Source organism: Anomaloglossus baeobatrachus, chromosome 8 (assembly GCF_048569485.1).
Source record: "Anomaloglossus baeobatrachus isolate aAnoBae1 chromosome 8, aAnoBae1.hap1, whole genome shotgun sequence".
NCBI classification, from domain to species: Eukaryota; Metazoa; Chordata; class Amphibia; order Anura; family Aromobatidae; genus Anomaloglossus; species Anomaloglossus baeobatrachus.
The window spans coordinates 232621014-232637581 of NC_134360.1; the positions used below are offsets into that span (position 1 = coordinate 232621014).

At 46.9% G+C, this 16568-nt stretch overlaps 1 protein-coding gene across 1 annotated transcript in view; it reads left to right on the forward strand.

Annotated features, from left to right (window-relative positions):
- JAK1 (Janus kinase 1) overlaps positions 1 to 16568 on the forward strand; it is a 178369-nt gene that overhangs the window by 39612 nt on the left and 122189 nt on the right. Inside the window, exon 5 of the mRNA XM_075320348.1 lies at positions 16223 to 16376. Coding sequence (XP_075176463.1) covers positions 16223 to 16376 — 154 coding nt within the window. The remainder of the gene's footprint in view (positions 1 to 16222; positions 16377 to 16568) is intronic.

Here is a 16568-nt window from a genome sequence, read left to right on the forward strand (position 1 = left end):
GATGTCATCATTTTGTGCTGCAGCCGGGGATGTTTCTGGGCTGTGACGTCGCTCCTCTTATTGGAACAGCGATTGTGACTGTTCACAAGAAAACAGTAATCTCTTTTGGGGAAATTCAGCTGCTCAGGGTGGTGAGGTCACATGTTCTTGAATAACTACATCAGATTTCTGTGTTTTTTTTTTTCTTTCATCTCTTTTGTTTTTATATGACTTGATTTTTAATTTTTTTTTTTTTGTTCCTCCCCTGTGAAATTTCCACATGGACGTCCATGGGCTTTCTTGGTACCTCTGATGCCCATTTCTAGTGATTTTGCATGGGTTACAACGGCTGGAACTGCTTCATTAACGTGACACAGCCGTGAAATAGTAAAATAGAAATACGCTCGTCATATATTAGAGCAGGGGTGGGCAATTAATTTTCCAATGGGGCCGCATGAGAAATTGGGACGGTTTTAGAGGGCCAGACTAATATAATTAACTCAGTTCAACCCAATATACTACATCACTACACCCCCTCCATATACTAAACTACACCACTACACCCCCTATATACTACACCTGTAATATACTAAATCACTAAACCCCCATATACTACACCTGTAATATACATCACTACACTCCTATATACTACACCTGTAATATACTACATCACTACACTCCTATATACTACACCTGTAGTATACATCACTACACCCCTATATACTACACCTATAATCTACTACATCACTACACCCCCATTTACTGCACCACTTTATACTACACCACGATATACACAACACCATATACTACACCTGTAAAAGTACACCACTATATCCCCAGAATTAGTCACTAGTTCCCCCCTCCCTCCCCCATTGCTCCTACTCAGGTTATTAGTCACTACTTGCCTCTCCCTTCTTATTGTCCCAGTCCTCAGGCACCTCCGTACAGGCCCCTTGCTGAGCTGCTCCTTCTCTTGTACAGGCCCTGGCTGCGCTGATGCTCTTCTCTCCGTGAAGGCCTCCGCTGTGCCGCTTCTTCCCCTGCCCGGTGGGAACTTTTGAAATGACACACGCCGCGCAGTACTGACATCAGAGCGCGCCGCCTGTGTCACAGAGAAAAGTGTCGGGCAGAGAACAGAGGAGAGATTCCTGCGTTCTGCTGCCTGCACTGACTGTGCGGAGCTGCAGGATCGCTCCCTGCCCGGCACGCAGCTCCACTGCACTGGCTGAAGACAGGCGTGCCGGTCACAGACAGTAGGCGGGCTGGATGTGGCCCGCGGGCTGCCCCTTGCCCAGGTCTGTATTAGAGGCTTAGAGCATTAAAGAGTCCCAACCCCTCGGTATTTTCAACACCTCTACTTTTGTGTATATATGTAATCTGGGACATTGGGGGGGGGGGTTCTGACTTTTTTCCCCAATGGTAGATGTCTAGGGAAAGAAAAGTTGGGCTAATTAATGGCTGAGACTTCTGGAAGAGGACAGAGGTGTCTGGTAGTGCTTACTCCCCTCTTCCCATTGAGACCACATGCACGCTCGCCTGAGTCAAGCATGCATGTGTATGGCAGTGCTAGAAGCTATGGCATTTAGAATTGATCCTGCACTACCAGGGTTTATCTTTCATAGTTGGGTGGCCAGAGGAAAGCTGCTCTAGATCAGAGAATCCAAAGCATAAATGTATTGTCAGCCCAAGAAATTTCTTGAGAAAAATCCTTTTTCTAGTGCGCACACGGTCTTATATAGGATCACTATATCTTGCAATATTTGATGGTTTGGAGGTTTGGAGAAGGGATAAGCTGCGCCTTGCACGGTGGAGAAATACTCTGCTTGTGTTTACAATGTCACCGCGGCCCCAGGAGTTCACATTGATGGTAATTACAACTCCCAACCTCCCTCTACATGATAATGAGCAAAGAGCAAGCACCGCTGGGGCTTTTCACAGCCCCAATCTCTGGATCGGTGGGGAATAACCCTTTAAGGGTCTGAGCGCATGGGTAGATGTGTTTCTTAAGCAAAATACGCACCCTCTGGCAGAAATTCGCACCTGCGGCAAAAAAGTGCACCCAAAATCCGCAAGCGGTTTTACCGTAGTTTTGGTGCGGATTTTCCACGATTTTTGTCCCTGCGGTTTTTAACCATTATCCATAGCAAAACCACAGGTACCTGCGGAAAAGTGACATGCTACTGCTTTTTGCTGCAGAAATTCTGCCGCAAAACCTGTAGGTCACAGCATTTTGGATTTCTCATAGATTTTGCTGGGGAAGGACTGCATGGACTTTATGAACAAAAATCGCAACTTTTCTGCAGCAAAAAACGAGGCAAATCCGCGCCAAAAAACACTGTGAGCGCACAGGGCCTTAATTGTTATTGCACTTTTGCAAATAATAAATATATATATTATATATTATATTGTGCATTTCTTCACCTTCTCAGGCTTGAGTCTGCTAAATTCACCGGCCAGTCATAGTGTTTGGGGGGTGGGGATGATTGCAGCTCTTTTTTGTTGTCTTGATTCCTTTCTGAAGGGCCCAGTGGGCTGCAGCTGTCTGTCTTCCTTCCTCAGCTTGTGTAAGATGATATCTGACCTCAGCGGTTGCTCGCAGCGTGCACACCCTGTGATGCGGTGCACGCACGATGAGCAGGATGCTGTGCACGAGATACACCTTCAGCAACATGAATGAAGGCAGAGTCACAAACCTGTTTTGATACAACCTTTTTGGGGTTATTGAAGTGACTGCAGGCGGAGGGCCGGGCTCAGCATACCCAATAAAGGAAAACGGTAGTATCTGATAGATATATTCAGTGGTCCTGAGACCGGAGGCAGCGATCAACATGAAGACCTTGTTTTGTTCCGCAGACATGGGGGAATGAAGTGTTTCTTTACAGTGCTTCCCATATTCTTTGCATCATAGGTAAACAGTAGGTTTCCAGCATGTCTGTACGGTGTGATCTGCTCCCAGCCCTGCTACACCTGTAAACCACACAACACTATACTGGGAAACGGACAATTACTAATATTTATTTTAAGGGTTTTCCCACCATTTAATATATTGTATATCTTGTTTGTAAACCACACGATGTTAAAGGGGTCTTCTCATAATGAAACATTCTCACAGCATAGATAAGTGCCAAATCTGAACCCCCAGCGATTACATGAAAGAAGCAGTGACCACTGACATATTCACACAGGGGACCCTGAGGACTTTTGTTCTTGTCATTGATGGGGTGAGGTAGAGGGGTCATGGCTTTCAGATTCCCACAAACCAAAATCTCTTTAACTCCTTCCCGACATTGGATGTACTGCGGTATGTCCTATTTTGAAATTACTTCCCACAAATCTATGCACAAGTACGTCCTGCAAGAGAACGATCATTGTGTCAAGGGACACGGAGATCAGGTGAAGATGGCTGATGCCCCCGACAGTAGGCCATCTTACCTCAGTGCCCAGGGGGGTTTTGCCGCCCACCTCCCTGTATCAAAGATTGCTGCAATTGGCTGATCAAATCAAACCAGCCAATCGCAGGAGTAAAGCGCTAAAACCAATGAAAAATCTTTTACCCTGGTGGTCAGTGCTGATTGGTGCTGTCTGTCACCAATCAGTGTGGGGACCCTCAGTGATCCCACCTGCCATGATTGCTGTGAATGGTCTATCAAATATGACTGGTCAATCACAGCAGTTTTCGCATTGTAACATTGGTGGCCAATGCTGATTGGTGCTCTCTGTAACAGCACCAATCATTATGAGGACTCAGTGACGCAGCGGTGATCCCAGATGCTCCTATTGGTCAGTCTGACCATTCGCAGCCAAATTATATTTAAAACGTTACCAATCTGCACATCTCCACTCCAGTCAGGAACAACATGCAGAGCGATTGTGGTACCCCCTTACTAATATTTGCCCAGTAGGACTTGTAGTGCTCCTGCTATGTGTGTTTCACTTTTGTGATTATGCCCGTACCTCCTAAATTTAACCTCCCCTTCCCCCTCCTGTCATGGACGCTGTATTTTTTTTTTTCATACCACTTCTGTGTGCTTTGTGAGCTGAGCACTGATCAGTAGCGTTCATCACTGATCGGTATCTGTGCTCCAATTTTGTCAGTTTTTTTTATTCATTTAGTGAATAAAAAAAATGATTAGATATAGGGACAATAGAATCTAGTAAAATGTACAGGAACAACTCGCTTATACTACAGTATTTTTAACTAACCTATATTATTCCACTTACTTGAGGGAGCTTAGTAATTGTTTTTACTGACGTCCGCATTGTACGTTATAATTAATATAGTGTTAGGAGTTAGTGAATACTACAGAGGTAATTATTAACTACAGGAATTATTATTTTCAGTTGTGGGGCCTCATTAATAGTCTTTACTGACATTCGCTTAGTATATATATATTTTTTAATTTTCATATTTATTTTTTTTCTATTTTTCTAGACTTTCATTTTTCTATTTTTTTTTCCTCCTTTTTCTTTTTCTCTTCTAATCAAATAAAGATTATTCTACTCCATTAAAGTTTACACCAAACACATCTGAATAACATTTTGTTACACAATACAGACTCGGACACACACACACACACACACACACCCCCGCCCCCTGTGAGAAGTATAAAATGACCCGCACTACTCATGGAGTATATTCAGCCGAGGAGTCTTATACCATCCTTGCCACCGACACTGGTGGTGAGGGAGAAGATCCCATCTTCCTCTATTTTTACACCTCCTCTAGTGAATCCCCACGCAGACACCCCAGGACACCAATTGAGCCTGTAGCCACCATTAGTGACTCCATGTGGACCTCACCCCCTGAAGATTGAGCCTCAGATTCCTGATTTTTCATTTTTTTTTTTTTCTGAGAATTTTGTATATCTTATGGTAGTCCAGACAAATTTGTATCCCCAACAACAATTTTGTTTTCATAACCCCCTTTATCATTTGCTCATTGGTGTATGTGGTAGAAATGATGACACTTTAGGGCCTTGTCCTTCACATGGGGTTAGTGAAGAAGCCAGACGTTTGACAATATTAGCTCGTTGATATTTTGTATAACACTCCAGTATTCCGCTTGGCTATGATCCAGACAGAGTTTGAGGCCCATTCTCAAGTTCTCAAGTTTTTGCATTACAATGATAAATAATGTGCAATGAGCCCAACTTTGACCGACTTTTCAAAGTTAGGCTCTGTGCCCACGTTGTGTATTTGCGTGCAGTTACGCGGCGTATTGCACTGCAGCGTAACTGCATGCGCCCTGCGTCCCCAGCACAATCTATGAAGATTGTGCATAATCCATGCGCACGTTGCGTTTTAGAACGCAGCGATTTGCATGCTGCCAAATCGCTGAATTCTAAAAAGCAACATGTCACTTATTCCGTGCGCTTTGGATGCAGGTCCCGCTCTGTCTATGGTGGGGGCTGCATCCAGAGCGCATGAAATTGGCTTTTTCACTGCATTCATTACGCAGTGTTTCTGCAGCGATTTGAAGTGCACGTGTGCTGTTCAAAACGCTGCAGAAATTTCTGCAGGGACACAACGCAACGTGGGCACATAGCCTTAAGCCGATCATTGATCACTTGAGCAACACATTTGCTGAAGTGCACATTCCCCAAAGGGACATCTGCTCAGATGAGTCCCTAATCCACTAATCAGAGGGAGGCTTAAATGCAAGCAGTACCTGCCCAGTAAGAGGGCCAGGTACTTAAGTAAACTGTACAACCTGTGCGAGAGTATCTCATGGTACACCTACCGATTTAGTGTTTATGAAGGGAACGACTCTCTGATCCAACCCCCTGAATGTAATGTCCTGCTGAGAGTGAATGGGGAAAATTGTTTGGGATTTGTCGCACCCTCTGCTGTATCAGGGTTGTCACCTGTATTTAGATAACATGTACAGCATGCCACTCTTGAAGTCCCTCTCTGCTAGAGCTAAGGCCAAGTTCACATTTCAGTTGTTTTGTATCAGTCACATGCGTCACGCATGTGACTGATGCGCTGCTCAACGCTGTACAACGGATGACAAAGAACAGAATTCTTCTTCGGCGCTCCATTGGGAGACCCAGACGATTGGGTGTATAGCACTGCCTCCGGAGGCCACACAAAGCAATTACACTAAAAAGTGTAAGGCCCCTCCCCTTCTGGCTATACACCCCCAGTGGGATCACTGGCTCACCAGTTTTCAAGCTTTGTGCGAAGGAGGCACACATCCATGCATAAGCTCCACTGTTCAGTCAGCAGTAGCTGCTGACTATATCGGATGGAAGAAAAGAGGGCCCATACTAGGGCCCCCAGCATGCTCCCTTCTCACCCCACTTGCGGTTTGTAAGGTTGAGGTACCTATTGCTGGTACGGAGGCTGGAGCCCACATGCTGTTTTCCTTCCCCATCCCCCTGAGGGGCTCTGAGGAAGTGGGATCTTTCCGGCCACCAAGCCCTGAGGCCGGGCTCCATCCACAGACCCATAGAACCTGCTGGATGTGGAGCGGGAGTGCCGTTCAGGGACAAGGCCCTGCAACTTTCAGGTACTCTGTGTCCCCGTATGGCAGGCCACGCACACTCCAGGCTTGCTGGGTGTGCTAGTGCGCCGGGGACTGTAGCGCTGTGCGCTGGGCTTATAGTCCCTGCAGATTACTGGGGGACTTTACGTGTGGGGACCGCCGCGCCGACCGCCCCTGGAGCGGCGGCGCAGCTGCGACTTGTAGTGCGCCGGGGACGCGCCGACCGCGCTTTTACGGCGGCGGCGCTTCTAACTTTAGTCCCCGGCTTTTGCGGCCTAGCGCCGCTTCGTTCCCGCCCCCACCCTGTCACTCAGGGACAGGGAGAGACGCTGTTCTATAGCAGCGCCGAGGGCTGGAGCCTTATTTGCATTCTCCAGCCCCCTTTACTAGACACAGTGGGCGCCGGGTTCCCGCTCTTGTCTCGGGCACGCCCTCGGCCCGCCCCTCTCCTCTGGACGCCGGCAGCCATTCCGGCACGCAGAGCGGGAAATCGGAGACACTGAGCTACCAGCACAGGATTCCGGCGCCACACACCCGCTTTTGTGCGGGCGGTAAGCGGCAACTAAAGTGCTGACCCACTAATGCCGAAGTGTCCGGTTGTACTTTTGTACGGTCGCTATTCAGGATGCAGACCTAGAAACAGCAGCAAAAGATCAGGGGTGCTAAAGCACAGACTCTATATGCTGCTTGTCTTGCATGTGCTGCAGTGTCATGTGCCCTTTATGCTTGTATGCTTTACATTGCACTGTAAGGGCTATTCTTGGCTGTCTACCCGCCTAGATAGCTAGACAGCGGCAGCAAACAGCAATGGTGCTAAGGCACAAGCTTTCAATGCTGCTTGGATTGCATGTACTGCAGAGTTTATTTTCATGCTTGTACATTCACTGCATGTCGCTATTCTTGGCTAATGCTCCTTGATGACTAGACAACAGCAGCAGAAAAGCAAGGGTGCTAAGGCACAAGCTTTCAATGCTGCTTGGATTGCATGTGCTGCAGTGGTTATTTTCATGCTTGTATGCTATACATTCACTGTATGTCGTTTTTCCTGGCTAATGCTCCTGAATAACTAGACAACGGCAGCAGAAAAGCAAAGGTGCCAAGGCACAGGCTTTCTATGCTCCTTGTACTGCATGTGCTGAAGTGTTTATTGTACTTCATGCTTGTATGCTATACATTGCACTGTACGGTCGCTATTCTTGGCTAATGCTCCTAGATGGTTAGACAGCAACAGCAAAAAAAAAAAAAAAAAAAAAAAAAAAGCATGGGTGCCAAGGCACAGGCTTTCTATGCTGCTTGTACTGCATGCGACTGTTCCAGGACCCCCAGTGTGTGCAATTACTCAACGGGGTCTCTGCTACAGGTGGCCAAAAGAACCACCTGTGATCCCTGTCCAGGGACAGGGACGGAGTTGCAGTTTCCGCTGATATATTGTCTGTGGCTATGACTAACATCTTACAGACTTTGCAGTCCAGACAGACCATGGGCAATGTTGATTCAATGCCCCTGGCCACCCTGATTTCGAAACAAATCATGGCTCCAGGAGGGTCCCATGCATCCCAGGGTGCAGGCTCTGACACGGACGACAGTCCCAGACGGCCTAAGCGAGCTCCCTAAGAACGGCCCTCGACTTCATCACAGTACTCTCTGTATGATGAGGCAGACGTAGCTGTTCAGGACTCTGATCCTGAGACCGCTCTCAATCCGGATACACCGGATGGTGACGCTATAGTGAATAATCTTATAGCGTCCATCAATGGAAGGTTGGGTATTTCTCCCTCAACTCCTCCAGTGGAGGGGTCAGCTTCACAGCAGAAGAAATCCCTATTTCGGTATCTCAAGCGTATATTGAGTACTTTTCTGGTCACTCTGACTCCAGAGAAGCAGTCCAGGAACATCACGCTTATCCCGATAAGCGTTTCTCCAACCGTATTGAAGATACGCGTTGTCTCTTCCCCCCTGACGTGCTCAAGCGCTCCAAGGGTGGATCCCCCAATCTCCAGGCTTGCGGCTAGATCTATAGTTGCAGTGGAAGATGGGACTTCACTTAAAGATGCCATTGACAGACAGCCCTATCGGCGGGTCGGTTGCCCCGGCATTCGCAGCCATAGAGGCACTCCAAGCTATTTCAGCTAGTATTGCGCAGAGGGACGCGGTCACATGTACATCTTGGCCGCAGTAGCGTCCTTCACCTCGCAATGTCGGCATTGCGACTCAAGCTGTTTATGCTGTCCTGGACTCTAGGAGCCGTACGTCAGTGGCGTCCGCCAACTCCGTGTTGTTACGCTCCTAGTGTTAAGGGATTGGAGCAGATGCTGCTTCCACAAAAGTGCTTAACCAGATTGCCTTTATCTGGTGACAGACTGTTTCGTGAGCGGTTGGATTAAATCATTCAACTGTCCAAGGGTACGGATTCTTCCTTACCCCAGCTATCAAACAAGACCCATCAGGAGAAGGGACAGTCGAAGTTTCGGTCCTTCCCAGGCTCGGGCACGTCCCAATTGCCCTCGTCCAACAGGACTCAAAAGGCTCAGAGGGGCGCAGGTTCCTGGCGGGCTCAATTACGCCCGGAGAAGGCAGCCGGAGGAACCGCTACCAAGGCGGTTTCCTCATGACTTTCAGCCCTCTCTCTCCGCGTCCGCGGTCGGTGGCAGACTCCCCCGCTTTAGCGACATTTAACTGCCACAGGTCAATGGCCGGTGGGTGAGAGACAGTTTGTCGCAAAAACTTCCTCACCGGCCGAGCCGAGGCTCTTCGGCAGGCAGTAGGAGTCGTAATCCCGGTTCCTCCTCAGGAACAAGAGACACTTTTTACTCCGATCTGGTCGGGGTGACAAAATAGGACGACTCCTTCCGTTCCGTTCTGGACCTTAAACTGCTCAACAAGCACGTGAAAACCAGGCGGTTCCGGATGGAATCCCTCCGCTCCGTCATTGCCTCAATGTCTCAAGGAGATTTCCTAGCATCAATAGACATCAGGATGCTTATCTCCACGTGCCGATTGCTCCAGAGCACCGGCGTTTGCTACGATTCGTTATTGAAGACGAGCATCTTCGGTTCGTAGCCCTACCCTTCGGTCTGGCGACAGCCCCACGGGTTTTCACCAAGTTCATGGCAGCAGTGGGACCACTCCCGCACTCTCAGGGTCACCCTGTGATCCCTTACTTAGACCATCTACTTGTCAAGGGACTCTTTTAAGAGGCATGCCAACACAGCCTGAACATGGCGCTGGAGACTTCCCAGAGTTTCGGGTGGGTCCTCAACTTTTCAAAGTTAAACCCAATCGCTGGCATATCTTAGCTTGGGGTTTCACACTCTCTCAGCGATGGTGAAGCTTCCACTGGACAAACAGCGGTCACTACAGACGGGGGTGCAGTCTCTCCTTCAAGGAGACACCTCATTCAGAGGCAGTCCCTTTCACGCAGTTTCATCTGCGTCCACTTCAATAGAACATTCTTCGCTAATGGGAGGGGAAGTCGATGTCCCTATACAGGAACGTCCCCCTTTCTCAGACGATCAAGGACTCTCTTCAGAGGAGTCCACTCTTCAGATCAATTGTCTGGAGCTCTGGGCAGTGCATATGGCCCTGCAAGACTTCCTGCAGTGGCTGGAAGGCAAACAGATCCAAATTCAGTCGGACAATCCACAGCGGTGGCATACATCAACCACCAAGGCGGACTACGCAGTCGGCGAGCCTCCCAGGAAGTCCGCCGGATTCTGCTAGGGGTGGAAGACAGAGCATACACCATATCCGCAGTTCACATCCCGGGCGTAGAAAACTGGGAAGCAGACTTCCTCAGTCACCAGGGCGTGGACGCAGGAGCATGGTCTCTGCACCCGGACGGGTTTCACGAATCGGCACAACAGCAAGGTCCCGGTTTTCATGACGATCAAAGAGCTCTGGCGACAGGCATCTCACGGTCGGTCAACCGTGGGCTCTACCAGACCGGCCAGACTTACTGTCCCAAGGGCCGTTTTTCCATCTGAATTCTACGGCCCTGAACCTACTGTGTGGCCATTGCGTCCTAGATCCTAGTGTCCTCAGGATTATCCCACGCTGTCGTTGCCACCATGAGACAGGCTATGAAGCCCACGTCTGCTAAGATCTACCACGGAAGTGGAAGATTTTCTTTTACTGGTGCTCTGTACAAGGAGTGTCCCCCTGGCCATTGGCATTGCCTACTTTTCTTTCCTTCCTGCATTCTGGGTTGGAAAAGGGCTTGTCGCTCGGCTCCCTTAAAGGGCAAGTCTCGGCGCTATTGGTGTTTTTTTCAGAAGCGTCTAGCAAGACGTCCGCAGGTACGCACGTTCCTGCAGGGGGTTTGGTCATATCGTCCCCCCGTACGAGCGGCCGTTAGATCCATGGGATCTGAACAGGGTACTAGTTGCTCTCCAGAAGCCGCCTTTCGAGTCTCTGACGGATGTTTCACTCTCTCGACTATCACGGAAAGTGGCCTTTCTGGTAGCGATCACGTCTCTTCGGAGAGTGTCTGAGCTAGCAGCGCTGTCATCCAAGGCTCCCTTCCTGGTGGTCCACCAGGACAAGGTAGTGCTGCGCCCCATTCAGGAGTTTCTCCCTAAGGTAGTATCCTCGTTTCATATTAATCAGGATATCTCCTTACCTTCTTTTTGTCCTCATCCGGTTCACCGGTATGAAAAGGATTTACATTTGTTAGATCTGGTGAGAGCACTCAGAATCTACATTTCCCGCACGGCGCCCCTGTGCCGCTCTGATGCACTCTTTGTCCTTGTCGCTGGCCAGCGCAAGGGGTCGCAGGCTTCCAAAGCCACCCTGGCTCGATGGATCAAAGAACCAATTCTTGAAGCCTACCGTTCTGCTGGGCTTCCGGTTCCATCAGGGCTGAATGCCCATTCTACCAGAGCCGTGGGTGCGTCCTGGGCATTACGACACCAGGCTACGGCTCAACAGGTGTGCCAGGCAGCTACCTGGTCGAGTCTGCACACTTTCACCAAACATTATCAGGTGCATACCTATGCTTCGGCGGACGCCAGCCTAGGTAGAAGAGTCCTGCAGGCGGCAGTTGCCTCCCCGTAGGGGAGGGCTGTCTTTGCAGCTCTAACATGAGGTATTCTGTACCCACCCAGGGACAGCTTTTGGACGTCCCAATCGTCTGGGTCTCCCAATGGAGCGCCGAAGAAGAAGGGAATTTTGTTACTTACCGTAAATTCCTTTTCTTCTAGCTCCTATTGGGAGACCCAGCACCCGCCCTGTTGTCCTTCGGGATTTTTGGTGGTTTTTCGGGTACACATGTTGTTCATGTTGAATGGTTTTTCAGTTCTCCGACGTTACTTCGGAGTGAATTTGTTTAAACCAGTTATTGGCTTTCCTCCTTCTTGCTTTTGCACTAAAACTGGTGAGCCAGTGATCCCACTGGGGGTGTATAGCCAGAAGGGGAGGGGCCTTACACTTTTTAGTGTAATTGCTTTGTGTGGCCTCCGGAGGCAGTGCTATACACCCAATCGTCTGGGTCTCCCAATAGGAGCTAGAAGAAAAGGAATTTACGGTAAGTAACAAAATTCCCTTCTTTGTCGGATTCCGTTGTGTGCGGGGGGCGGAGTTCGGGGGGGGGGAGCCGAGCGGGGCCGTGGCACTGAGGACATCAGTGCCGCAGGGACTGCAGGACAGGTGTGTGTGTGTGTGTGTGTGTGTGAGTGTGTGTGTGTGTGTGTGTATATACACATGCTGAATTCGGGCGGGGGCGGAGCCGAGCGGGTGGCGAGGCCAGGCGCTGAGGATGTCAGTGGAAGTGCTGCGGTCTGCATGGCTGGGGACAGGTGAGTGCATGTGGGAGTGTGTGTGCATGCATGTATGTATGTATGTATGTATGTATGTGTGTGCACATGCGGAATGCGGGAGCGGGCGGAGCCGAGCGGGGGGCGGGGCCAGACGAGGGTGTCAGTGGCAGTGCTTGCCTGCATGGCTGGGGACGTGTGTGTGTGTGTGTGTGTGTGTACATACATGTGCGGGAGGGGGCGGGGCCGAGCGGGGAAGTGTCGGCCTCCCTGCACACGTAACCAGCCTAAATATCGGGTAACAGCAAAGCACCCGATGTTTACCTTGGTTACCCGATATTTACCTTGGTTACGGGCCTACACCGCTTAGCGCTGGCTCCTTGCACCGTAACCAGGGTAAATATCGGGTAACCAACCAAAGCTGGTGACGTGTGCAGGGAGCCAGAGAGCATGCGCAGCGAAATCCGACGGATCTCGCTGCTCAAAAAACGTTACATGCTGCGTTCCTCCCGCCCGGCGGTCAGTCGTTCCACGACTGATCAGTCGGGCGGAGGGTGCAACGCAGCATCATCAGTCACAATCCGCTGCTCATACAAGTCTATGGGAGCAGCGGAATCCGCTAAATGGATTCCGTTGTTTACAAGAGCAGCGGATTGTGACTGATACATTTTAGCGGAAATGTGAACTTAGCCTAAGGCAGCATGAGGTTCTGTGCACAAAAATCAGAGAGGCCTCCCTAGTACACTAATTGGGCAGCTGCTCAGAAAGGGTGAGGGCAGAGCCCAATGTAGCGACAACATGTTTGTGACCAAGTACAGTGAACAGTGGCATGCAAACGTTTGGACACCCCTGGTCAGAATTACCAGGAGGTAGTGATAAAGGCCCTAATGTTTGGAAGTCAGGAAGGAGCGGGCCCCAGTGCCTCTGGAACTAAAAGTGCCTGTATTTTACCAGGGCAACATTGCCCAGGTGAGGTCCCTAAAACTTCAAAGAGAGGAAAGTTGTAAAAAAAAAAGTGCCGACTATATTACAAAAGAGAAATAAGAAAGGACACCATTTGGCAATGTGACACCTGCCCCGAAAAATGTGGTTTATGCGCAAGACTGCATCAAAGTCTACAACTCATCCATAGACTACTAAATTTTTCTGAATAACCTTGTGTTATTTGGTGACACACCTTACATATACCACCCTCATGTTCTCTACACAACTCATTTATACCAATACATTATAAAATTCACATATCAGGGAAACACCAAATCAATTCCAATATAGGGTCACTTGTGGGGGATCTCTACTGTATTGACACCTCAAGGGCTCTAAAAATGCAACATTATGCCCGCAAACTCTTCCGTCCAAGGTTATGCTCCAAAACGTCACTCCTTCCTTTTGGAGCTTGGCAGTGTCCCCAAACAGTAGTTTTCCACCACCTATAGGGTATCTGTTTACTCAGGACAAATTGCACAACAAATTTTGAAGTCCATTTTCTACTGCTAGCCTTGTGAAAATGAAAATAAATTGAGTCTAAAGCAACTTTGTTGTAGGAAAAATCAAATGTTTTCATTTTCACAGTTCAATGTTGTTAAATTCTGTGGATAAAATGTGCTCTCCATTTGTCTAGATAAATTCCTTGAGGGGTATAGTATCCAAAATGGGGTCACTTGTGGGGGAGATTCACTTTTTAGGCACATCAGGGGCTCTCCAAACGCAACATGGTGTCCACTATCCATTCCAGACAATTTTGTTTTCAAAAAGTCAGATGGCGCTCCTTCCCTCCTGAGCCCTGCCGTGTGCCCAAACAGTAGATTTCCACCACGTATAAGCTATCGGCGTAGGAGAAATTGCACAACAAATTGTATGGTCCATTTTCTCCTGTTGCCCTTGTAAAAATGCTAAATTTATGGCTAAAACACCATTTTTTTTCTTTTTTCCATCCACATTGCTTTAATTCCTGTGAAGCACTGAACTGTTACAATCCTTCTTGTGCACTTTAAGGGGTGCCGTTTTTAAAATGGTGTTACTTTTGGGTATTTTGTGTCACATAGGACCCTTAAAGTCCTGAGTGTCAGCAGTGGGGTCTTCCTGGGTCTCCTCCATAATGTTTCATTTAATTCAGGTGTGAATAGGTAGTTGACGCTGACGCTGATGCCCCTGAGCTGCAGGACAGCTTGAATTTCTTTGGAACTTTGATTGGAGCCACCATCCGGACTATCCTTTGTTGCAACCTTTCATCATTTTTTCTCTGCTCTCCACTTCCAGGGAGAGTGACCATAGGTTTTAGGTTTACCAAAAAACATGATTGCTAAACGTAGTGCATTTGAGAAGCGTATATAACATAGAAGATGCACGACTATATGGTTTAAAACCAGGGCTGTGGAGTCTGTAAGCCAAGCCTTCGACTCCGACTCCTCAATTTCTCTTGCACCGACTCCGGCTCCTACATATATTGCTTATAGTTAGGTGAAAAATGTATTGTAGTACATGAACATGTGTATGTGAACATCAGACATTTAATAATTTTTATGATACAATAATCAAGATATTTGGATAGAACATAAAATATATTTATTGGAATACAACTTTAGAACACAAAAAACTAATAAATTGTAAATATGTAATACACTATGTAATATACAGTAGATTACATATATATCTTGTGTGTGTGTATATGTATATGTATGTATGTGTATATGTGTGTGTATGTATATATGTATATGTATGTGTATATATATATATATATATATATATATATATATATATATATTACATTACATATTTACAATTTATTAGTTTTTTGTGTTCTAAAGTTGTATTCCAATAAATATTTTGTTCTATCCAAATTTCTTGATTATTGTATCATAAAAATAATTAATTGTCTGATGTTCACATTGTACTACAATAAATTTTTCACTTAAATATAAGCATTATACTAAATGTTATTTAGTAAAATATTCAGCACATTCTGCATTGCACTACTGTCCCCAATTTATTATATATTTTAGGAGTCGGAGTTGGTGCATTTTATACCGACTCCGACTCCACCAAAATGAGCTCCGACTCTGACTCCGACTCCACGACTCCGACTCCACAGCCCTGGTTAAAACGTACAATTTTATTTTATAATCAAACAAGGTAAAATATATAAAGGACATAAACGACAAGGAGCGTTACAACCAAAAAATGTCCACCTGGCAAATGAATGACAATATTACAGCTTTTAATAAAAAAAAAATAAAAAATAAATAAATATATATACACAAATGCTAACTGTCACAAAATTGGGAATAAAAATGAAAAACAAAAATCCCTGGGAAGGTGCATAGTTAGACGACGCACGGCGATTTGCCATGCTTTTTCTATGTAGCTTATAAAGTGCCATGGGTTGTAAACGTCTTCATTATGTTATGCACCGTGGACAAAGGAAAATCAAGATCTTAGAGAATGGACGTGTAACCTTGAGATTGTTGATATTTTTCAACAATTTTGGTTCTCAAGTCCTCAGACTGTTCTCTTCTCGTCTTCCTGTTCTCCATGGTGTGGCACACACAGACACACAATGCAAAGGTTGAGCCAACTTCTCCCTTTTTTATCTGGTTTCGGGTATGATGTTCATATTGCCCACACCTGTTACTTATCACATGCAAGTTTGAATGAGCATCACATGTTTGAAAAAAAGAAAAAAAAAAAGTTGTTTACTTACAATTTTGGAAAGGTGCAAATATTTTTTGTCTGGCCCATTTTTTGGGTTTTGTACTAAAGTGTGTCCATTTTACATCCTTTTCTGTTTGTTTTTTGTGGTGATCCAATACACAAAGGAAATAAACGTGTATGTAACAATACATGTGTAATTGCAGTTATTTTCTTGGAGAAATACTTCAGTTTCTTGAACAATTTCAAAGGTGCCAACACTTTCAGCTTTGATTGTACAGCTTGCTAGTGTCGTTATGAAGCTGAGCAGATCACTTTTATATTTTTTTTATCTGATATTTTTTTTTTTTTTTTTTAGATTCATTTTTACAAATTGGCACGGCACAAATGAAAATGAGGCGTCAGTCTGGAGATATTACCCCAAAAGGCAGAAAGACCACTATGACAGCAAGCAGGCGTCGGATGGGACCCCGATCCTTGATGCCAGCTCCTTGGATTATATTTTTGCCCAGGTAGGTCTGAACATGCGTTTTACTACTGTCCTGGGGGAGGGGAGACACGCATTAGCAGATAACTGTGCTCTGCCTAGTTGCATTTAGTGAGTTTGCTTGTTTTTATAAGGCTTTGCTGTCCTGGGGAAATGTCCATATTTAAAATAATATATATACCGTATTTTTCGTTTCATAATACGCATTGGATCATAA